Raw genomic sequence first — 24,020 nt, forward strand, 5'->3', positions numbered from 1 at the left:
AAGTAATTGTACGAACAATTGCATCCAGGCCAGGTTACCTGTACCATAGACCCCCGCTCCTTGCATCTTTATGTGTGTATCCGTAACGCCAAGAGGGAGCGCCGGGCCCCTGGGTAGGGGTTCGGGGCCCAGGGGACCGCAGGTGGAAGCCCAGGGTCAAGGCTATAAGCCAGGTGGGCCTGCGCGAAAGGCACTAGGATGTTGAGGCTTCGTCTGAGCTCACCGGTGTCCCGCAAGCATAAGCGAGTGGAGGTGTCCCAGGTCGGCCTCCTCGAAGCATCAGTGGTACCCCAGCCGTCTCCCGGTTTTCGCTGCGGCCCGCGGCCCTGGACCAGCCGCCCTGGGCGCGAGCAGCCGAGTGTGGGAGGGCGAGGGAGGGCGGGGGAGGGCGGAGGACGGCAGTGACCTCGCGGGCGCAGAGCCTGCGACCTCCGCCCTTCGGGGCCCAGGGTGGATCTCGGGCTCCCCGCGGGCCCTCCGCCGCCGCCGCCCTCCGTCACGAAGGCGGGCCTGGAACGGCCTTGTGGGCGCGGGCCTCACGGGGTGCCTCCGAGCCGCGCAATCGCTTTCAACGAAGATGGCGCGGGGGCGGGACACGTGACTTCAGGCTCCACCCCGGCCCCGCCTCCCGCGCTCACGGCACCGGGCGGGGGATGCTGGCAGCTAGCGGCCCGCGGGAACCATGCTCCGGGGGTTGGCGGGCACCTGGGCCGTGCTCGGCGCGCTGCTCTGGGGCTGTGGGCTGGCGCTGCTGCAGGGCGGGATGCTCTACCCCCAGGAGAGCCGGTCGCGGGAGCGCAAGGAGCTGGACGGCCTCTGGAGGTTCCGCGCCGACTTCTCCCAGAACCGGCGCCAGGGCTTCGAACAGCAGTGGTACCGGACGCCGCTGCGGGAGGTGCGGGCTCTGGGGACGGGGACCGGGGCAGGGAAGCTCCTGGAAGCCGGGTCGGGGGTGTGGGGAGCCTTCCCCTGAGCCCTCGGAACTGCCGGCCAGGAGGAGGTTAAAGATGGACGGGCCTGTGGGGGCGTGGGGTCGACCCACCCGGAGAGTGACCGGGAACGAGCAAATGGGCGGGCCCGATGTCGGTGTGGGAGGCGGAGCCGGAACAGTGTCCCGGCACCGACCTGGGGGCGGGTGGCCGCGCAGGGGCAGGAGGGGAGGCTTTGGACGTCTTGGGGCCAGCTCTGCCCTGGCAGGAAGGACCTTGGGTTCCAAGGTTCAGGTAGAGGACGGGGCTTGGCATCCAGCCGAGGATCCCCCTCTAGGCCTCCCCTCTGACTTGGATCGTGTGGGCTGAGAACAGGAGCAGGGGCAGGCCTGTGTGCCCATCCGACACTCACCTCACTTAGATCCTCTTTTTAAAGTCTTTGCCGCCCAGCCCTCATCAGCGGAGGAAGAAAGGGGCGGGCGGGGACTGGTGCCAGGCACTTCTTGCGCAACTCAGAGTTTCCTCAGCAAAGCGGCCCGTGCGCCCCGGCCAGCCTTCCTCCCTCCCTGGGGCAGTCAGTTGGTCATCTTCCTCTTAGTCAGGGTCTAGATTGACTTTGCAGATCCTTCTTGCCCTAGCCTGGTTGTGGCCATAGGCTCACCCCATTCCATGGAGACCCTGGTGCCTGCTGCCCGCTACCCTGAGAAAGAACTTACGGCCTCACCAGACCTTGGACACAAAGCATCCTAGCAGTTGGTCTCTCATCAGCAAGTTATCCATCCATTCATCCAATATTTGTTGAGTCCTGACTATGTGGCAGGGCTTGTGCCAGAAGCTGGGCAGACAGCTGTGAGGGACAGGAAATCCCTGCTTCCTTGGAGGTCACGTGTGTCTTCAGGAAGCTCTTCCCCAGGCTGCTTCCAGACTCACTGAGTTCTCTGCCCCACTCCTGCCTTGCCTTCTCCCTGAGGTGTTCAAGGGTGCGGAGGTTCAGGGGATTCCCTGCGGGCTCAGATTCACCTGGTTCTGCCGGGACGTCCAGAGGTCGTATCTCAGGGGCCCTGGCCCCTAAGATAGTCCCCTGCCATGCTGCACGCTCTCTTCGTAGAGCTGCTCACCTGGCAGCAGAGGCCTTGTTCACTCTTTCATTGCCAGCGCCTAAAACAGCATGTAGGTGTTCACTGTGCACCACTGAGTGAGTGCGTGCGTGCGTGCGTGCGTGACTGGGTCTGCTTCATGGAGTCGCGAAAATTAACTGAGTCCGTAAAAGACATTGGTCGGTTGCTGGTGGGGTGGCCTGGAATCCGGGAGGGTCTGGGAGAAGTCATCTCGTCCAGCTTCTTCCTGTAAGTGGGGCTGCTGGGGAGGGCCCCTTAGCTTCCCAGGTGATCTGGACCTGATTCTGGTCCTTGTCCCCTCAGTCGGGCCCCAGCCTGGACATGCCGGTTCCCTCCAGCTTCAACGACGTGGGCCAGGATGGGCGGCTGAGGAGCTTCGTCGGCTGGGTGTGGTATGAACGGGAGGCCGCCCTGCCCCAGCGATGGACCGAGGACCTGGGCACACGAGTGGTGCTGAGGGTCGGCAGCGCCCACTACTACGCCATCGTGGTCAGTGCAGCGAGCGGCAGGCGGAGCGAGTAGGGTGCCTGGCTCCCAGCCGTCACCCGGCAGCCTGCCTCCTGCGGTGCCCGCGGGGTGGGGGGCACACTCATGCCCCGCACTGGGGTTTGTGCCCTGGGTGGGGAGGGTGGCCTCATCTATTCCCCCAGAGCTCCCTCCCTCCACCTCTGAGGCGGGTGGCAGCTGGCAGCCCGTCCCACCCGCTCCCCCCATACTGCACTTCTACGTGAGGGAGCGCCTGAGGTGGCAGGGCCCCCTCCTCATATATCCCTGTGTCTGCAGTGGGTGAATGGGGTCCATGTGGCAGAGCACGAGGGGGGCCATCTCCCCTTCGAGGCTGACATCAGCAGGCTGGTCCAGAGTGGGCCCCTGTCCTCCTGCCGCATCACCATCGCCATCAACAACACGCTCTCCCCCAACACCCTGCCGCCAGGGACCATCCTCTACAAGACGGACACCTCCAAGTGAGCAGCACCTCGCCCCCCTCCCCGCTCTGCCCAGTGGTCTTCCCGTCAGGGGCAGGGTGGCCTTAACAGAGGTGAGGCCCTGGCTCCGGGAGGCCAGGGAGACGTGTGAGCTGAGGTCGAAGGACCCAGGGCAAGGCCACTGTCCTCCCATCCTAGGTACCCCAAGGGTTACTTTGTCCAGAACACAAACTTTGACTTCTTCAATTACGCGGGACTGCATCGGACTGTGCTCCTCTACACCACGCCTACCGCCTACATCGATGACATCACCGTCGCCACCGACGTGGACCAAGACACTGGTGAGGCTCCTGGCAGGGTCTGCCGTCAGCCAGGCCCCCAGCGGCTTTATTCCCTGTTTGGAAAGATCCCCTAGGAGAAAGACTGTCCCACCCACCTCAGCAGCTGGAATCCAGCCTGTCCGAGCTGGCAGGGGCAGCGGAAATCACCCATCTGCTCTGACTTCACTTTGGGAGGAAGCGGGGCTTGCCTCAAATCATAGCTCGTGGTGAATAACAGCCCAGGATGCAGGAGAACCCCATGTCCCTTTCCCACTGTACCGCCCTCACTTTATCTCCCCTCGCTGCAGATTAAGCTCAAAAAATTAACGGCTGTCAGCTAGGGGCTCCTCAGAAAGGTGACCTCAGGGCACTCTCATCTGTGTGACCCCAGGTCACATCCCTTCCTTTTCTCTCTTGTCTGATCTGTCTTGTCTCCTGCAGGGCTGGTGAATTACCAGATCGTTGTCCAGGGCAGTGAGCACTTCCAGCTGGAAGTGTGTCTTCTGGATGAGGAAGGCACGGTCGTGGCCAAGGGGACCGGGGGCCGGGGCCAGCTGCAGGTGCCCAGTGCCCACCTCTGGTGGCCGTACCTGATGCACGAGCACCCTGCCTACCTGTACTCGTTGGAGGTAATGGTGGTGAGGACTGGGCTGTGGGAGGCCTTTTCCCCCCATCCAGCAGCTCTGGCTTCAGCAGGCATGGTCCTCTGATCTTCCCAGTAAGTTGGATTGAAGAGTCCCCAGCCTGCTTTTTTCCAGCCCTTGGTGGGGAGGCCCAGTTTGAAGAGCAGGCCCCAGGGGCAGGGTGGGCAAAAGTTCCTTCTTTTTTAAATTTTTTATTTTTTTACATATTTATTGGAGTATAATTGCTTTACAATGGTGTGTCAGTTTCAGCTTTATAACAAAGTGAATCAGTTGTACACATACATACGTCCCCATATCCCCTCCCTCTTGCCTCTCCCTCCCTACCTTCCCTATCCCACCCCTCTAGGTGGTCACAAAGCACCGAGCTGATCTCCCAGTGCTATGCGGCTGCTTCCCACTAGCTATCTGTTTTACATTTGGTAGTGTGTATATGTCCATGCCACTCTCTCACTTTGTCACAGCTCACCCTTCCGCCTCCCCGTATTCTCAAGTCCATGCTCTAGTAGGTCTGCATAAAAGTTCCTTCTTGTTCATGGCGGATGCCTGTACTTCCTGCATCTCTCTACCTGCTGTTCCAGAGGTGGGCTGCCGTGGTTTGCAAGGGGCCATCCTGCCGAAGTGCGGGCTGCGTTGTGTTCAGGCCGTCCAGGATGCCTCATGCCCAGTGCTTGGCTTTTGCAGGTGAAGCTGACCGCACAGACGGCTGCTGGGTTTGTGTCTGACTTCTACACCCTGCCCGTGGGGATCCGCACCGTGGCTGTCACACAGAGCCAGTTCCTCATCAACGGGAAGCCTTTCTATTTCCACGGGGTCAACAAGCATGAGGATGCAGACGTGAGTTGGGGCTCCTGAGTCCCTGTGGGGGGCCATTTCTCGCCATCCCTTCCTCCGCGTCCCTTGAAGTGGTTGAGGGCAGCTCAGAGCAGTTAAGCAAACCGCTCAAAACCACTGCCCGATGGGACCTGTGCTTGGCCTGGATAGCGGGCTAACAGGGTGACTCTGAGGGGCCCAGCTCTAGTAGGAAGGGCATCTTCAACGGGGACAGGGGGCAGGGGCTCACTCTGCTGTGCTGTCCCCTAGATCCGAGGGAAGGGCTTTGACTGGCCGCTGCTGGTGAAGGACTTCAACCTGCTTCGCTGGCTGGGCGCCAATGCCTTCCGCACCAGCCACTACCCCTACGCAGAGGAGGTGATGCAGCTCTGCGACCGCTATGGGATCGTGGTCATCGACGAGAGTCCCGGAGTGGGCATCGTGCTGGCGTGAGTGCCCGCCAGCCGCACAGCCCAGCCCGCGCAGCTTGGCACCCTGTGACCCGCTCCCTTTCCTCCCCCGGCCCCGCAGCCAGAGCTACAGCAACGTGTCTCTGCAGCACCACCTGGAGGTGATGGAGGAGATGGTCCGCAGGGACAAGAATCACCCGTCTGTTGTGATGTGGTCTGTGGCCAACGAGCCCGCTTCCTTCCTGAAACCAGCTGGTTACTACTTTAAGTGAGTGCCCCTGCCTTCCCCGGGTCAGGGGTGAGACCTCAGCCCGCTGGCCCAGCTCAGCCTCGGCTGGTAGCTGCGGGAGAGCTGCAGTGGGCCCTGGGGTGGGCATGGGCTGTGAGAGGGTCAGCACCTGCTCCCAGCCCAGGTGCATCCATACCTGGTCGGTTCAGGGGACCAAGTACCCACCCACCCAGATTGTGATTTCAACCCAGTGTCTCCTTGACACACCTGAAATGAAATCCAGAGTTAACCCAACCCACTTATACACATAACTTCTAATTAAGAAAGAAAAAAAAGTAGTGACGTGGCCTAACCGTAGTATAAGGGAGTCATTTGTAAAATAATCCATGAGTGCATGGGCCTGACTCCCCGGAAGATGCAGTGAAGGGGTCAGGAGCTTGCATCTAGATGTGGCATCTCCCTGAAAGCACAGCTGCAAAAGCTGATGACGGGGGCTGGAAAGCACAGCTGGTGACTCTGATACCGTGAGCAGCGTTTTCTTCAGTGCTGCCCTCTTCTAAAACACTGAGCCACCCCAGGTAAAGTTGCAACCAAAACCAAGTATAGTCTTCCCTCGATTTTTACGGTATCTCCGTTCCTGGGGAATTTAGTGCGTGTTAAAACCGCACAAAACCGCTTCGTGATGCTTCGGGTTCATCTGTAAAGGGGAATTAAGCTTTATAAAGCCGGCTTACCTAGGCATGTAATTATAAACAGGTTTGAAATGACGTGCGTGTTCTAACCATTCTAAGTTACATTGTTGGACGGGACCAGGCCATCTAAAGTTCATGGTCCGTTCACTGAATGCCAGTAGCTCCCCCCACCCCCCAGGCATTGCTGTGGACAGAAATCCCACTTAGGGGTCATCTCCCCGCCCTGGGCTGGCTCCCCTCGGGGTGTTCCTTGGTTCCTTCTCTCTCTTAACGATCATGCAGTTGTAGTGTAGCCTGGAGAGGGGAATTATTTCACTTCCTGTGGAGGCAGCAGAGGCCATGGAAATACTCCCTGAGGCAGACACTGCCTGCATCCCAGTGTCCCAGATGGAGGCTCTGAGGAATGGACCCACCCGGGTGAAGCTGAGCTCCGGACACACAGCCCCAGAGCACGTGGCACAGGGATGTTGAGCCAGGCTGGTGGACGGAATTTTTTCTGTGAACGTGAAAGGATGATAAGCTTCCAGGAGCAGGTGCCTGAGGCTTCCTGTGAACCTTTCTGGGAGGTGTGGAGAAGAAGAGGCTTGATTTGGGAGCAGTGGGGATGGGGCAGGATGTAAGTAGGGCTGCCTGGGCCGGAGGCGCTCGGCTGGGCTTTGAAGCTCCCCAGGTGACAGACAGGCTGTTTCGGACAGTGGGTTAGGGACTTGCAGGTCGCAGGGCACTGTTCTGGCCTGTGGAAACCACAGCCTTCGAGTGAGAAGAGTTATAATGGGGGGGGGGGGTGTCAAGGAAAAGAAAACCAGCTGTGAGGAAATAGAAGAGGAAAATAGGCTTAAACAGTGAGTGAGGGTGACCTACGCTGGGGAGGCTGAGCCCTGACCACAGACCAGCCCCTCTGTTGGGAAGCATCCTCTCGCCACCCCTCCTTGGTTAGCAGGACTCAGTGTAAATGCCGTGTCTTCAGAGAGGCTGTGCTGACGGTCTGGTGTCGGGGATGTGCCGCCTTACGGTCTCATAGAACCCCGTGCTTCCCCTTCATCATTCCCGCCAGCGCTTGTAATTTGTTACATTCGCCTGTGTGGCTTCGCTCCATGGAGCTTCACGGCTGTTTAAGTTTCTAGTGAGTGCCCAGCGCACTGCCTGCCTCCCAGCCCCCGACTTACATGCTAAGTTAATATCCATCCTAATCCACACCCCGTCCTATTTTCAAGAGCTTCGCCAGAGATGCAGAGCCCAGCTTTTGGCAGTGCCCAGCCCAAGGACCTCTGCTCTGTGTCTCCCGCCCCTGGAGGATGGCCTCTCCTCTGGGAGGGGTGGGGGACTAGGAACTGGGGAGGGAGGAAGGAGGAAAGAATGATGTCAGGGAATGTGATGCCTAGAAGAACGTGTCTGCTTACCTGAAATACACTGGAAGGCAGGGAGGAGAGCGGTGTCTTGGGGGTCTTTTTGGCTGGGAAGATGAGAAGGAGAGGATGCGGAATGAGAGTCCTCCCTGGTCTGACTGACGGTGCTGTGTCTTCTGCCCTCCGTGGACAGGACGCTGATTGCCCACACCAAAGCCTTGGACCCCTCCCGGCCCGTGACCTTTGTGACCAACTCCAACTATGAAGCAGACCTGGGGGTGAGCCTGGGGGTCTCCATGCCACGTCTCCCCTCTGCCTGTCCTCTCATCCTGCCCAGATGCTTGCTGACATGAGCCGCTGGGAGGGACCACAGCAGCCAGTCCACCCATTTCCATGGATGGTCTTTAGGTTAAAGAGGACTGCCCGTTGACTTGCCAGGCAGTTTGGCTTCTTGAATCTAAGGAGGCTGGGCACAGGGAGGTTGAGTTCATTCTCAGTTCAGACTCATCCGTTTTTATGCACCTCAGTTTAATTTTATGCCCCTCAGTTTAATAGGCTCAGAAAAGGGTAGAGGTTTAAGGGAGCCTAAAGTCATCATCGTCCCGTTTCTCAAACCTGGCTGATCGTCAGAACCACTAAGGGAAGCTTTCTGAAAGTGTAGATATCTGGATTCTGAGATTCTGATTTAGTAAAGTCCAGGGTGGGAATCTGAGTTTTTAAAAAACTCCTCAGTGATTCCAGTCATCAACCCAGCTTTGGGAACCGGACTAGACTAGACTAGATCCAGACCCTGGGATTGAGAATCAAAGGAACAGGCTCACACAGCCGGCCAGACCCCACGGCCACCCTCGCGGTCCCTGGGCGCAGCAGCCCCTCAGAAGCCGTGTTGAGTTGCACGGAAGCTGTAAAACATGGGAGCGAGAAGATGCTCCTCCGCTAGAGAACTGAGGCCGGTACTTAAAAGTGCCCCAGAGAGAGAAATCATGTAAAGGAGAAAGAATGGATGAGAAAACCTATGCACAAGTATAAATTGTGAGCACTGTCATTTTGACATGGATGGGACAGTTTGTAGCCCTGGTGTTCCTGTGCCGTCCCTCGACAACACCCCTTTGAAGGAGTGCGAAGACTGTGGTCCAATACCAGTGTGACACAGGCAGACCTGGACTTTCTCAGAGCCTAAGTGGTGTCCCTTCCCATTCTAGTGGGCAGGGGAGCCTCTGCCGGTCCCCCCAGAAGGTTGCCAGGCTCACCTGGTGGGGTGTGTGAGCCACGGTCATGGTCACGTGCCCACCCAGAGGCACCACTTTCCACGTGCATCTTTCCGCCACCAGCTCGGAAAGGTGCCGAGGTCACGTGGGAAGGACGGACCGCGACGGTCACAGTGCAGGCTTCGGAGGTGAGTGTGGGTTCAGGTGAGCTTTGCTGCCCACTGAGCACCACACTTTTCAGATTCGAGGCAGTCCCGCCCCATCATCTGGGCTACCCTCCTAGGAGGGAATTTTCCAGCCACTTTATGGCCCACAGTACTAGCTCAGGAAGGTGAATCAAGAGCCTTTGTGAGGAGAAAAACTGCTTTTGTCCCTTAGTTGGGAATACTTCTCCAGGGCCAGGGGGACAGCCAGTGACAGGAGCACAACCTAAAGAGGAACACAGTCGGGTTGGGATGGGCCCTGGGCTCCCACTGGGGCCAGTGCGCTGGGCACCCTCCCCTAAGCCCAGCTGCAGCCAGGTCGGGGGCACCAGCCCAGAGTTGAGACTTGTTCCATTCAGGTCTTTTCTAACCCCACGTCCTATACGTGTGAGCATCCAACTCATTTCTTTTTTAAAATTAATTTTATTTTTGGCTGTGTTGGGTCTTCATTGCTGCACACGGGCTTTCTCTAGTTGCGGCGAGCGGGGGCTACTCTTCGTTGCGGTGCGCAGGCTTCCCATCGCAGTGGCTTCTCTTGTTGCGGAGCATGGGCTCTAGGCTCATGGGCTTCAGTGGTTGTGGCACGTGGGCTCAGTAGTTGTGGCTCGTGGGCTCTAGAGCGCAGGCTCAGTAGTTGTGGCACACGCGCTTAGTCACTCCACAGCATGTGGGATCTTCCCAGACCAGGGCTCGAACCAGTGTACCCTGCATTGGCAGGCGGATTCTTAGCCACTGTGCCACCAGGGAAGTCCCCTAACTCATTTCTGTGTCCCCTTCTTACCTCCTGTGCCAGAAGTGCCGCCCCACCGCCCAAGTGTAAGTCCGACGCTATCCTACACTCTCCTGGTTCGTGAACACGTTTTAACACTCTTCCAGGTGCCTTATGTGGACGTCATCTGTGTGAACAGTTACTACTCCTGGTATCATGACTACGGGCACATGGAAGTGATTCAGCTGCAGCTGGCAACCCAGTTTGAGAGCTGGTATAAGACCTACCAGAAGCCAATTATTCAGAGCGAGTACGGAGCAGAAACCATCACAGGGTTTCACGAGGTAAGTAGTGTAGACATTTGAGTTATTTTTTCACTGTCTTGGACAGTGATGTCATTCACTGCCCCAGGCTAGAAAGGTGCCTCCTTCCCGGTCCCTCACTTGTCCTGATGACCTCCTATAGCTCACCAGGCTCACCTTAACCTACCCCTCCACATGGCTGCCCTGGACTCAGCCTCTGCCTCACTTGAGTGGTCCTCAGACAGCCTCCCACTAGCTGGCCAAATGGTCTTTGGAACAAATCCAAACCTTGGGAGTCCCGTCACCGGCTTCTCCTGGCCCACAGGACGAAGCCCTAATCTGTGGTCAGGGCTGTCAGCATCCTTTGCCCTGTGCCATCTCCCAGGTCTTCATCCTCCTCTGCCTTCAGTCCTGGACCCTGGCCTGTTTTCACTGTGCTCACTGGCTTCTGCTCTGGCTTGGCCTGTTCCTTCTACCTAGAATGCCCTTCTTAGCACCATAATCATCAACTAATGGATTCTGTTTTGTTTTTTTTAAGGGATTATTTATTTATTTGTGTATTTATGTATGTATGTATTTATTTATTTTTGGCTGCATTGGGTCTTCGTTGCGCCGTGGGCTTTCTCTAGTTGTGGCAAGCGGGGGCTACTCTGTTGCAGTGCACGGGCTTCTCATTGTGATGGCTTCTCTTGTTGTGGGGCACGGGCTCTAGGCACGCAGGCTCAGTAGTTGTGGCGTGTGGGCTCAATAGTTGTGGCTTGTGGGCTCTAGAGCACAGGCTCAGTAGTTTTGGCGCACGGGCTCAGTTGCTCCGCAGCATGTGGGATCTTCCCGGACCAGGGCTCGAACCCGTGTCTCCTGCATTGGCAGGCAGATTCCTAACCACTGCACCACCAGCGAAGCCCAACTAATGGATTCTTACTCAGCATTCGAGCCTCAGCTTGGGTGGCCCCTCTTTGGTGAGGTTTACTCCACCTGCCCGGGCAGAGGAAACTCTTCCCCCTGCTCCGTCTCTGTCTCAGCATTTCTCACTGTGCACTGTCATGATCTCTTTGGCTCTCTCCTTGACCAGACCGAGGGCTCCAGGAGGGAGACTAAATCCTATTTGTCGTTGCTTCCCAAGCACTCAGCAGGGTCCGGCACACAGCAGGTGCTAAATGATACTTGTTAAGAGAAATGAGTGAGATCTTGGAGCAAGATTTTGGTTTTTTGGGGAGTTTTTTTTTTTTGGCTGTGTTGCACGGCATGCAGAATCTTAGTTCCTCGACCAGGGATTGAACCCACACCCCCTGCATTGGAAGCGTGGAGTCTTAACCACTGGACCACCAGGGAAGTTGTTGGAGCAAGGTTTAATCACTAGCTTTTTCTCCTTGTTTTGTCCATTTCCTCACCAAAGATAGGCTGTTTTGTGGGGATTGTTTTCATGTGGATTCTTGAACCCCAGCCAGCCGACACCTGTCACAACGGCTGGGGTTCCTTGTTGACACATTTCTTCATTTGCTGATCCTCAGTAGGTTGAACAGTAACCCAAATGGACTCCCTTATTCTGTTCACACCCTTAAATTCATCTTGCCTACACAGAGTGCCACTTGGACAGACTAATGTAGGGGGAAGTATCTTATGAAGACAAAGTACATACATTTGTCCTCCCTCTTTGAAAAGGTGACCAACTCTGAATTTTTAACAAATTCTGAAAAGGACTTCCCTGGTGGTCCAGTGGTTAAGACTTCCCCTTCCAATGTAGGGGGTGTGGGTTCGATCCCTGGTCCGGGAGCTAAGATCCCACATGCCTCCCGGCCAAGAAACCAAAACATAAAACGGAAGCAATATTGTAACAAATTCAATAAAGATTTTTTTAAAAAAAAGTAAATTCTGAAAGAGTCTGGGTCAGCACTCTCTGAACGTGCCTTTGTGGTGATGGAAATGTTCTAGACCTGCACCGTCCAGAACGGGAGCCACTGCCACGTGTGACTTTTGAGGACTTGGAACGTGACTAGCGTGATTGATGTAGTTTAAAGTAGTTTTATATTTAAATAACCTCTTGTGGCTAGCGTTAGACAAGGCAGGGTCATTTCCATTAAAACACAGAAGGAACTCGACATATTGCCCTGCCCTCAAATTCTGATTTGGAACTGCAACAAAACAGGGCTCAGTGGCACAGTCATATCTTCGGTGTATATTAGCTTTCACTGTTGTCGTTCTGTATCTTTTTTTTTTTGGCTGTGCCGCGAGGCATACAGTATCTTAGTTCCCCGACCAGGGATCGAACCTGTGCCCCCTGCAGTGGTGCAGTGGAAGCACAGCATCTTAACCACTGGACTGCCAGGGAAGTCCCTGTAATAGCATTTTTTTCCTATAATAGCATTTATATTTATTTATTTATTTATTTTGGCTGCGCCAGGTCCTAGTTGTGGCACTCGGGATCCTCGCTGCGGCACACAGGATCTTTAGTTGTGGCATACGGGATCTAGTTCCCTGACCCTATCTTTCTAGTTTGTCACTTTGTCTCCAATGCCTGCCATATAAGCAGATACTAAATAATTATTTGTTGAATGGATGAATGGGCTAAACAGCAGCTACTTACCCAGAAGAGATACAGAAGAATCTGAGGCGAGTTAAATCTGAGTCACTCTAGTTCTCAAGTTATGCACTGGCAGCTACTTCAAACTTGGGTTTTAAACTTATTATCCAGAGACATACTTTTTCTCCTAGTGTAGTTCAGCTTTAAGACTGCACTGGGGAATAGAGATGTTAAAGATAAAGCAAATATTAAATTCTGTTTATGGGAATTCCCTGGTGGTCCAGTGGTTAGGACTTGGCACTTTCACTGCCGAGGGCCCCAGTTCAATCCCTGGTCAGGGAACTAAGATCCTGCGTGCCACGCAGTGTGGCCAAAAAAACCCAGTTACTAATTAAGGTTTTTTTTTTTTTTTTTTTTTTTTACCCTGGGCTGTGTCATACCCTGGCTGTGTCCCTACACCAGCAGCAGCAAGTCCTGCAGTCACTATAGCCCACCATGAGGACAGATATTTTGGTCATCGCGTGGATCTTTATTTTTATCTAACATTTACAGTCCTGCTTGTTCTGAGTCCTAAATTCTCTTTGCCTTGACTTCCAGGACCCACCTCTGATGTTCAGTGAAGAGTACCAGAAAGGCCTGCTTGAGCAGTATCACGTGGTTCTGGATCAAAAACGAAAAGAATATGTGGTTGGAGAGCTCATCTGGAATTTTGCTGATTTTATGACTGACCAGTGTAAGTGGCAGTTCGGTGAATGGAATGTACCGCTTCTCCTTTTTTCAGGTTGGCATTTTAGTTCAGGACGTTTGGTTGTAAGAACCCTGGAAACGAGAAGGGGGAAAGCTGATGTAATCAATGCAGGCTACATAGAGGATTCCCTAGGAGAAGTAAGTTGCTTTTAGCAAGCAGCCATCACCTGCTGGCTGCCTAAATCATTTTAAGGTAAACAAGCAAATGGGAGAGGCTACCGTCTCAAGGCAGAGGTGGCTAGCTTACCTCTGTGTTTCACCACAGTATGAGGAAAAAGTGGACCTCGTACTGGATTTATTTGTGGGATATACTCATTATTCCAGAATAAGGTACAAAGCCCGAGGAACTTCAGATATTTCAGTCTGTTTTATATTTTTCACTTATAAAAGGCAAGTTTGCCAAATACAGGTTAAATGTCAAAAGGTTTTGAGTGTGGGAGTGTTTAAAAGCCTTCAAGGTGAATACGACCTGTACTTTCTCACGTGGGGATAATGAGGGCTACTTCACAAAAGTTCCAAATGAGTTTCCCATTTCTTTCTACCCCTCTAGGTAACTAGCTTCTTGATATACCATAAACTTAGGATAGCAATCTGGGGAAGAAGGGAAGGATTTGGTAGTAGTGGGAATTACATTACATTACTTAGGGGGAAAGACAGGTTTTTAGAAGGTTAAAGTTTTGTTTTGTTTTGATATATTTTTATTTATTTATTTGGTTGCACCGGGTCTCAGTTGTGGCAGGCAGGCTCCTTTGTTGCAGCTCGCTGGCTCCTTAGTTGTGGCATGCGAACTCTTAGTTGCAGCATGCATGTGGGATCTAGTTCCCTGACCCGGCATCAAACCCGGGCCCCCTGCATTGGGAGCACGGAGTCTTAACCACTGTGCCACGAGGGAAGTCCCTAGAAGATTAAGGTTTAATTAAAAATCCGAATGGGAGAGGTGAAGAAAAAAAGAGACAGCATGAGCCTCCACTCTGCTTTTGGCAAACGAGATTAACAGCTCCTGGAAATAAGCTTGGATGGAAGTCTAGTTTTGTGACTAGGTGCACTGCTTCGCGTAGTAAGGAATTAGCTGTGTGACCTTGTACAAGGTACCTACCTTTTCACAAGCCTGTAAAGTGGGGCTAACGCCTACCACCTTGCAGGTTGACACAGGGATTCCATTTGACGAAGCGCCTAGCACAGTGCCTGGTGTTTGCTTTTCGTGGAAGAAATTATTGTTGTCTTGAGCTTTTCAGTGGGAAAGACCTGCTTTCCATTTAACAGAAGCGGTGGTTTCTCTAGGAGATGGAGGGGTTCGCTGGGAGTGTAGCTGCTCCTTTCCCAGCTCCAGCTCTGGCGGACTTGCCACCAGGGGTGGGGACCCAGCTGAAAGTCTGCCCAGCGGGACTTTAAAATCTACGAGTAGCTCCCTCTTAGGCGCCTGTGACTGGTCAAGTCTCTGTCTCCCACTAGCACAGTTGTCTCCTCAGATAGGCGCAAGCCTTTCCAAGGGGAACTCTGTCTCAGCCCTGCTCCAGTTACCAGGCAGGTGGGTACCCATAATGTCTTAAACCTTATTTTGCAAGTAAAAGATAAATAATTTTGGATTATTTCCCTAACAGAAGAAAAATTAACACACCAGGGAGCTAAGTGTTTTTGGGGAGCAGTGGTATTTAAATCTTTAACCCGTTAAGGAGCCACTTCATCAAATACCACTTCAGACCAAGCATCTCTAAACCATGAGGACCTCTCTGTTTAGTGCCCAGCTTGGCTCCAGGCTGGTTGTGATTTGGCCCATCAGAAGTCATCTGAAATACCTTTTGCCTTGTTTTTAGCACCACAGAGGCCGATAGGGAATAGAAAAGGGATCTTCACTCGTCAGAGACAACCGAAAAGTGCAGCATTCCTGTTGCGAGAGAGATACTGGAAACTTGCCAATGAAACCAAGTGCCACCGGTCAGCTGTGAAGTCACAGTGCGTGGGAAACAGCCCGTTTACTTTTTAAGCAAGAACTACCTCTCTGCTGACAAGGGCTCTGTCAGCCCCTCCTTCCCAAGTAGGGGGCGACTTCCACAGGACACAGAGCAAGCGCTTCCTGGACTGTGCATGGCAGACCGGGAAGTTTTCTGGTCTGGATTTTGTGGTCATTTGCTAGAAGGGAACGTTAGAGGTGAAAATAAAGGCTTTTGTAGTATGAGAGTAAAGAGTGGGCTTAAAAGCGACCATCCATAAATTCAACGATCTGTACTGCTGAAGCATCGGAAATGGTTCTTCTGTGTCAGGCCGTTTTCATGGCCTTAACCGAGTACGGAGTCTTGAGAAACCTCTGCTTCAGCACTCGCCACAGTCAGAGTCGCTGGTTACAGACTGTGTGCTGCCACAGGAACAGCCCTGCCGCTTTAGGGCCACCTGTGCTCAGATGCCACCTGTGCTTTAGGCCGGCCTTGACTTGAGTGGGTGACAGTAAAAGACAAGTGCTAGTAACTCCACAGATAAGCCGAAGTCCCAGCACATTCACAGAAAGTAGCATCATGCTGGAATAATGCACAAGGTCGACGTACCAGTTTCCAGAGTTAAGCTGACACGTAAGCATAAGGAAGGTAAGAGTTGAGGAATGTCAGAATTGGAAGGGAGCTGAGAGGTTACCAGTTCTTCTGGGACATTCTTCCAACCTCAGCCATAGTTTTTTCTGGACTGAGAGGGATAGATGGGCGTAGAAGCCCACTGGGCCATCACAGCTGACTGCAGTGAATGTGATGAGGCCTCTTTAAACGGGCTGGGCCTGCAGACAAGTAGGACAGGCTTTTGTACCTCTGGGTGACGCCACCCGCTCTGCTCCTGAGGATGGTCCTTCCTTATGGAATCCTTCCTCCTCCTCCTCCTCTTCCACAGGCTCCATTAAGGCAAGTAAGGCACATTGTAAGAGTTCAGTGTTCATCTATCTTGGTTTAAAGCTGAAAGCTTTGGAAAAACACTGTCCAATCAAATAGAAGACCATGAAACAATACAATTCTTAATACAGAGCTTGATCCACTTCACTTGCAGGGGATTTCACATCTCAGCACATGCCCTTTTTTACCCTTCCTTTCCAAGCTCCGTGAAAGGAACAGTACAGATAATTTAACCTCATTTTAGTGGCCATCTTTAGACCATTTTTAAGAAATGAGAGTATAGTCAGTTCAAATAATAAGTTAGGAATTCTAGTGGTTACATACTTCTTTCATTACCACTAAACTTAAGTCCCTTGGAGTAATCAAGTTTTGTGTTCCAGTTTAATGTCAAGGAATAATATATAAAACTCTTTACTTGACAAACATTAAAAAAAAATTAAACATCACAAACACATTTAAATGTTTTACAAATTAGAGGTAAGGTCCATTTCTTAAGTCCTAAGGTTCTAACACAGGGCACATTTGTTCTATTCAATAAAATATGGCTAACTGCATTTCAAATGGAATCATCTTTCTTACAGATGTTAACTTTTTAGATTATAACAGTGGAGTGTTCGAGATGAGCTAAAGTAAAGCAGTGGAAAAACAGCTGATTAATACATTCTATGTGCTTACAGGACTGTAAGCAGTAACATCTTTTTCATTAATTCTTGACAACCACATACATCATAAATCAACAGGAATTCCAAGAACTAGAATCTGAGAATTCTGCTTGTGTCTTCTCTAAGTTACATATAATTTAAGAGAAGAATCAACTCAGTACACCTGTAGAAATACCTGTAGAAATACATTTCAGTACACGTAGAAATGAAGCTACAGAAACAATTTCAAGAATAATTTATAAGACTGAATTCATTTCTGCTTCTTTTTTGAAATGCAATACTGCAGTATAAGAATGAGGGCAGCACAACTTCCACAGGTAACTTCTACATTTATTTTATACCAAAAAGTTATGTGCAACAAATAAACATTCTTACATATTTACATTTGTTTTTACCAGTTAGCAAAACTGTGTCCTAAATCTCTGATAAAGAATATTTCTATCTATATTAAAGGGGAAATCTGCCCAGTGAACTCCATTTTAAATGAATGTTTACTCTGGAGCTTAAAGCACTAGTAATAAATATTTTTGATGGAACATACTATACAGATCATACACCTAATACTTAGGCCATGCTTAACAGTTTTATAACAAAACATTTCACCTTTTCTGGGCTAATTTGTCGAAAAAAATGTTTAACCAAGTAGCCTGGACTCCTACCCCCGCCCCCTTTGATTTACTGAAGGGTAGCTCTCACAAATTAGGAATCATAAGTGCTGCCTAAAATATCTGAATAGAAATGTTTCCCCAGTGCTTGCCTGTTGGGGAGAAATACACGAGGACAAAGACTGAATATCAGGTATTCCTTCCCAAATAGGTTACCAAAAATAATAGTGGGTTTCTTGTTGGCATTTGTTCAATACTGATTTTTCAGGACAAGATCTGTCAGCATTCATTGGTGTCAAGCTTTGCTGAAGACAACTTTGCACTTTTGCTGATAGTCTTAAAAGTAAATGAAATACAAGAAAACTAAAGCCAACTAACAGTTTTAATTTCACTGTAGTCTTGGTCCTGTATCCTACCTAGTAGGTCCCAAGATCTCTTGTACCAAATGATAGATCTTTGTCTCTTTGTAAGAAAATAGTCAATGCTTTCAACATCCTTAGAAGTAATGGATTTAAGGAGAGGCCCTATACATCAAGTAAAAGTAATTCCTGGCACACAGCTAGTTAAACCTGAGTTATTTCACCAGACGTTCACCCTCACTGATAGCAACTAGCTGCAATGAAAAATACCAAATCCTCCAAACCACCTAGATTCCCTAGAATTTATCATCTAACTACAACTTCTCTTATTTCTTCAAATGATAGGACTGTCAAATAGATAAGAGGCTTCGTTGTTACAAATCATTTTGAAAACCAAGAAGCAGAAATGCAATTTCTTCCCTAATCTGTTCTTCCACATTGGTGGCTAATAATGTTGCAGTGTTTAAATATTCTGTCTAAAATAGTCAAAATAGGGGGCTTCCCTGGTGGCGCAGTGGTTGAGTCCGCCTGCCGATGCGGGGGACGCGGGTTCGTGCCCCGGTTCGGGAAGATCCCACATGCCGCGGAGCGGCTGGGCCCGTGAGCCATGGCCGGTGAGCCTGCGCGTCCGGGGCCTGTGCTCCGCAACGGGAGAGGCCACAGCAGTGAGAGGCCTGCGTACCGCAAAAAAAAAAAAAAAAAAGTCAAAGTAGCCCTCAGATTTTATAACATGGGGTTTTCCCCCTCTTCTGGGGTGTAATTGAGGATGTAGAGGGAAGCCTAAATTCTTCCCGTGCAAAAATACCAAATCACACGCATGGGGGAGGGGGGGGCGCGGGGGACGGGGGCGGGTCCTTTGCTTACAGCGAAACAGGCGTCACCGCGCTGGTATTTCAGGCAGCACATGGTCATCACCCAGTGAAAAGGAGGATATTAATTCTGGGGTCATAGGAATGTGGCAACAATTTTTCTACAACTGAAACAGTGGTATACCCAAGGCTTAGAAAAGCAAAGGAAAAACTCGAAGAGTCTGGCTGAACACTAACGTTCTCTCATGTAAGAGTTGAAGATGTTCGCAAGAACGCAACATCAAGACAAGCTTTAACTCTACTCTAACTGATTGATACAAAATATGGTGAAAAACAATTTTAAATTGGTACACGAGGAACTTGTTTAGCACGACCAGAGTTATATATACCACGAAGTCTTCACCGTGAAGCCAGTTCCACTCTAGCAGAGAAAAGAGAAGCAGTAAACTGCTGGGTAGACGGGAAGCACTGCTACAAGATGACCTCGTTGCACGGTTTTCCAGCATTAGGACTTGTTTCTCCATAAATATCAGACATCTAATCAATGCTTTCTAGAGTTCTTTAACTATAGAAACAAGAACAATACATAGATAATATTGAAATATTCACATTCTTGGGAGAACATAAGCCTTGATGAAATCTGAATTAAGCTATCTTTTACAAAACTGGTTTAAACTGGTTGAAAGTACATTACAACTCAGATTTTATACCTGCCTTGGGCCAGAATACACTGCATCAATTATGACAGTTAGTTGGAAACTGCTGAACAGTTGCTGACTCTGCACGTTACAGTTTACAGAGCAGAGCCTGTCCCCTCCCTTCAAAAGAAGGCAAATAAAGCACTCAAAAGTTACCCGGTCTCTTTTTAACATAATGATGAATGGAATTGGAGGCAAAAACATGGCTACTACTTCTCAATCTAAGGAATAAAATGATCATACGGAACCTTTCTATAGAATGCAAGTTTTCTACTTCATGCTAAGAAAGGAAGGAAGGACACTTCTGCCCAAGTTCAACACACAAAATATTTGGTTTGAGATTTAAGACAGAAGGCACTTTTAACAATCTGATATAAGATGTTAACCATAGAAACATACTGTCACTATTTCATTTGGGTTTATTCAGATCACTTTCACAAACTCTGCATTAGAAAGAGTACTGTATTTCACCTTGAGATATTTCTACCTTTAGTACTCCTCTCCCAGTTAAGCAAACTGAGCAGCATGTCAGCCCTAAAGTTTACAAATCCAGTATCTGACTCTAAAACAATTAAACTAGACGTCTGGTTAATTAGTGTAGAAAGAAGCAGGGAAAACACTACAGAGCTACCCAAGAGCAATCCTGCTCTGGAGCGACTGGGCTTCTACTGATGATTTCAAAATCAATACTGTTTGGTTGACTGGCACCAATGTTAAGGAAAATTATCTGCATGAAAATTCAACTGTTGTAAGAGATTTTACCTAAAAATGCCATATTAATATTTCCAGCTTTTCTCCAAAGAAATCTACCCATTTTCCCATCTTTAGTATCCTGAAGGCCTTGGACTTGAAAGTCTGGTCACATGACTCATTCTGTAAGGTTATAATTGATCCAGTTTTATGACTAGGTACAAGCTTGACTTGAATGTCCAAATTTAGTTTCCTCCTTTCAGAGGAAGGAGATGAAAGGGAACCAATCACCCTATTATTTTTGCTGTCAATGCTAGACCCACAGCTCTCAGTGCTTTTCACAAGATGCTCTGTATGGACTTACTATTTTCACTATTTCTTCAGTCAACGTTGAGCTGACATTTCTTCATTGCTACACTTCAACTAAACTGTACAGTAAGTTCTGCAGGGATGGATCCAATATTTCTACCTTTATTTACAAATATCACATGAATGGATTCTAGTTGAATCTACATGTTTAAATCCATCAGCTAAAAACATTACATATTGTAAACATGGCAATATTTAATACAGTATCTATTCTAAAATATTTTCATGTCATGATCACATTTGTTATAGCTGAAATGTAATTTATACACATTAGAGAATTACTAGCAATGGTTGCTCACTTTACAATTGAGGGAAGGAGGCTAGGGCTACATTTATTATTTCAGAAACATCTCCAAAGTAAAGTTAAAGCTTGTCTTTGATTGGCTCGGCGTATCCTCTTTTTTTTTTTTTTTTTGTATCCATATTTAAAATGAAGATTGACACAGAAAATAGCTAGAGCTCCTTCTAATTTACAGGATTTTAAAAAATCAGTTTAAGATTCTTAGGGAAAGTGTCTGTTGTGAAGAATTAAAAAAAAAAAAAAACAACAACCAAACTGCTGCAAAATAAACTTAATGGAAAAAGGGACTTCAGACTGTCAGTTAAGAGTTCGTCAGGTGGTTAGTCCTGCTTGGGCTGCAGTTGCCGTTTCCAGGCCTCATTCAAGTAAACTAGTCGTTTGTAGTTGATGATAAGAAGAATGAAGTTCAGCACATATGTGATGACGCAGATTATGCAAAACTCCTTCAGCACAAAGTACAGGATGTAGGCCAGGTACAAAGACCCCACTACAGACATGATGGAGGATGTCATGAGGATTAAAGCTGCAACTGCACTTGCTGTCAGGCCTGCAAGAGAAAGAGACACTTGGCTCAATCAGACCTTGACACTGGAGAGAGAGTTTCTGAGTTAAAAGGTAACATTTTGTGATTTGCTGCAGTGTTGGAATACTGATCTTACAACAAAACATTCTGAAATTGGAGGACAAAAACTACAGGTCTATTTTGTTAAGATTATGCAGGTTGACTCTGCACATAGGATACCAGTTTTATAGCTGCAATATTTTTGACTTGTCAATATTCTAGATGAAATATTAACTTATTTCATAAACCAGCCTCAGTTAAGGCACACAAAGAAAATATGCAGTCTCTCAATCACATTATGCAATGAGCAGATTTGTAAAACTGACAGCCCTACCTCCTCTAATGAATAAAATAACACGAGGACCACAAGCTTCTCATCCAAGCAGGACACATTTGATGAGACCCTCCCCCTGACCTTTTCACTATAGGTAGAATCCCCACCTGTGGAAAGTAAAATTTGCTTTCCCATGTTTAGACAAAAAAAAAAAAAAAAAAAAACATAATAAGAGATGATTACACTAACATGCTGCTGAAGAAAAAAAAATCATGATAAACATTTCAGAAAGGGCTCACCCTGGGGCATAACAGAAACCGCATTTGGCCAGTTGGCCACATGTGGGTCAAACCAGATCAAGTTATGTGTGCTAAGCTTGGTTCTCAAGACAAAGGCTTGCCTGAATTCTTGATGCTACCTGACATCTTCACATGTATTGTTTTGTAATTTCCTGTAGCCAACAGTATTGAAAACGTGCATTTATTTTCAAGGACAGAGGAGACAGCAGAGCATATTAAACTACCTATACCCTCCTACCCAGCAAGTAATGGATAAGGATCACGGAAACAGGAAAAAATAAGAATAGGTGGTAGTGGTTTGAAGAGGTTAATTAAGAAGCTGAAATCCCTGCTGCAAGTAGAATGAGAAGTTGCCTGTGGACTGCAGCTTGGCCATGGGGGCCGACTTGCCCCGACACCAGTCAGTACTAGAGAACATGATGCTTTAACAAGGCTCTTTAAGACTAAGATGCTGTTGCATTACTTATGCCACCTGCTTTTGTAAATAAAGATTTATCGTAACCCAGCCACGCTTATTCATGTATGTAATGTCCATGGCTGCTTTTGCACTAGAGTGGCAGAGTTGAGCAGTTGCAACAGTCAGAAAAGCCTAAATTATTTCCTATCTGGCCCTTTACTAAAAAACATAGTTTGCTGACCTCATCTGTGCTAACATCTAAAACCTCAGGAATTAATGCTGTCAGGGACTTCCCTGGCGGTCCAGTGGTTAAGACTCCGCACTTCCACTGCAGGGGGTGCGGATTCGACCGCCGGTTGGGGAACTAACTAAGGTCCCACATGCCGTGTTGTATGGCCAAAAACTGAAAAAAAGAAAAAATTAGTGCTGTCACCTTAATTTTATCTAAGAAATTTCATTTCAAAATGATATGGGCGAGTTATTTACTCTCTCTCTGCAACTCTTTTCCTTAACTGTAAAACTGTGATGATAATCATGACTGCCTCCGAAGACTGTTGTGCAGATTAAAAGAGCTAATTCCCTGGCAGTCCAGTGGTTAGGACTCGGCACCTTCACTGTGGTGACTTGGGTTCAATCCCTGGTCGGGGAACTAAGATCCTGCAAGCTGAGAGGCGCGGCCAAAAACAAAACAAAACCAAAAAAGGCTGTATCTAGAACAACTTAGAAGGAAGTGAAGATGATGTGCTCTGGAAAACAATGTTTGAGGAGTTCAAATGTGCCACAGTGGTAAAGACACTGACACTAAAAATGCATGTGAATGCATAAAATGTGAATAGAAAAGATACATATGGGGACTTCCCTGGTGGTGCAGTGGTTAAGAATCCACCTGCCACTGCAGGGGACACGGGTTCGAGCCCTGGTCCGGGAATATCCCACATGCCGCGGAGCAACTAAGCCTGTGTGCCACAACTACTGAGCCTGCGCTCTAAAGCCCGCAAGCCACAACTACTGAAGCCCGCGTGCCGAGAGCCTGTGCTCCCCAATAAGAGAAGCCACCGTAATGAGAAGTCTACGCACCGCAACGAAGAGTGGCCCCCGCTCGCCACAACTAGAGAAAGCCCGCGCGCAGCAATGAAGACCCAACGCAGCCAAAAACAAATAAATAAAAATAAATTTAAAAATAAATTTATAAAGATGCATATGATACACATGATTTAAAATGTGTATATAATGAAATTAACAAATTAAATATTGTAAACAGATTTGTTCAACCCCTATCTCCAAGAATTAACACAGTCAAAGCTTTTCTTAGGTTATTTTAATATGGGCTTATACTTTATATTCTTCAGAAATCCAAACAAAACAATTAAATGGAATAAAAGTGAAAGTCTCCACCCCAGCCCCCAACCACACCATTTTCTGTGCATTTACATGCATATATATAAACATATATTTATCCTACATCTATTATACCACAACTTGCTTTTTTCACTAAACTATGTCTATATCTTCCAGGGTTTGTACACCTACTTTTCCCTTCAATGGCTACATAGTATTTTCTAGTATGCTTGTAACCTAATTTATTCAACCATTACGTTTTGCTAAGCTACTTCCAGTTTTTTGCTATTTTAAACTGTACTGCTGTGAATATTCTTGTGCGTATTTTCATATTTCTGCAGGATATACAGATATGGAATTGGGCAAACATGACGGGAGTATTGAGAAAAATTGATACACAATTTGCCTTGTAATAAATCTACTGCACCTAGACAGAAGACCTGGCAGATAACAGGATAAAATATTAACAACTGAAATGCAAGGACAAAAAAGGACAGATTTAACTCTAAAAGTATGAAAACTCTTGTACAATCAGAACTCACGAAACTGACATTAAAAAGGCTAAAGAATGGGTAAAATGTCTGTAACAAATATGAAGTGTACTATTATCAGGATCCCAATAACTAAATTGGCAATAAAAGTAAAGTACAGTAAAATTAAAATAATGGCTACT

At 48.8% G+C, this 24,020-nt stretch overlaps 2 protein-coding genes across 3 annotated transcripts in view; one reads left to right on the plus strand and one right to left on the minus strand.

The window, feature by feature from the left end:
* The first annotated feature begins 657 nt into the window (after window positions 1-657).
* GUSB (glucuronidase beta) lies at window positions 658-23,986 on the plus strand. Of its 2 annotated transcripts, none has more exons than XM_082671681.1 (12): window positions 658-895; window positions 2,351-2,536; window positions 2,831-3,012; window positions 3,172-3,314; window positions 3,735-3,922; window positions 4,619-4,771; window positions 5,018-5,196; window positions 5,279-5,425; window positions 7,618-7,702; window positions 9,712-9,888; window positions 12,965-13,100; window positions 23,689-23,986. In XM_082671681.1, coding segments are annotated over exons 1-12 (1,791 nt in total). In that variant the 5' UTR covers window positions 658-682; the 3' UTR covers window positions 23,691-23,986. The 2 variants fall into 2 exon arrangements, with proteins under 2 accessions (XP_082527807.1, XP_082527806.1); XM_082671680.1 differs by lacking the exon at window positions 23,689-23,986 and adding an exon at window positions 14,929-20,126.
* The window catches only part of VKORC1L1 (vitamin K epoxide reductase complex subunit 1 like 1), a 57,873-nt gene continuing 54,115 nt past the window's right edge, over window positions 20,263-24,020 (minus strand). The window contains exon 3 of the mRNA XM_082671682.1: window positions 20,263-21,024. Coding sequence (XP_082527808.1) covers window positions 20,798-21,024 — 227 coding nt within the window. The 3' untranslated portion in view covers window positions 20,263-20,797. The remainder of the gene's footprint in view (window positions 21,025-24,020) is intronic.

This window comes from Grampus griseus (genome assembly GCF_964374135.1).
Source record: "Grampus griseus genome assembly, chromosome: 14".
NCBI classification, from domain to species: Eukaryota; Metazoa; Chordata; class Mammalia; order Artiodactyla; family Delphinidae; genus Grampus; species Grampus griseus.

Coding starts and splice junctions, on each gene's coding strand:
- GUSB (XM_082671680.1), top strand. CDS start 683: ATGCTCCGGGGGTTGGCGGGCACCTGGGCCGTGCTCGGCGCGCTGCTC. Junction 3,315..3,734: donor CGACGTGGACCAAGACACTG/GTGAGGCTCCTG, acceptor TGTCTCCTGCAG/GGCTGGTGAATTACCAGATC. Junction 7,703..9,711: donor ACTATGAAGCAGACCTGGGG/GTGAGCCTGGGG, acceptor ACACTCTTCCAG/GTGCCTTATGTGGACGTCAT.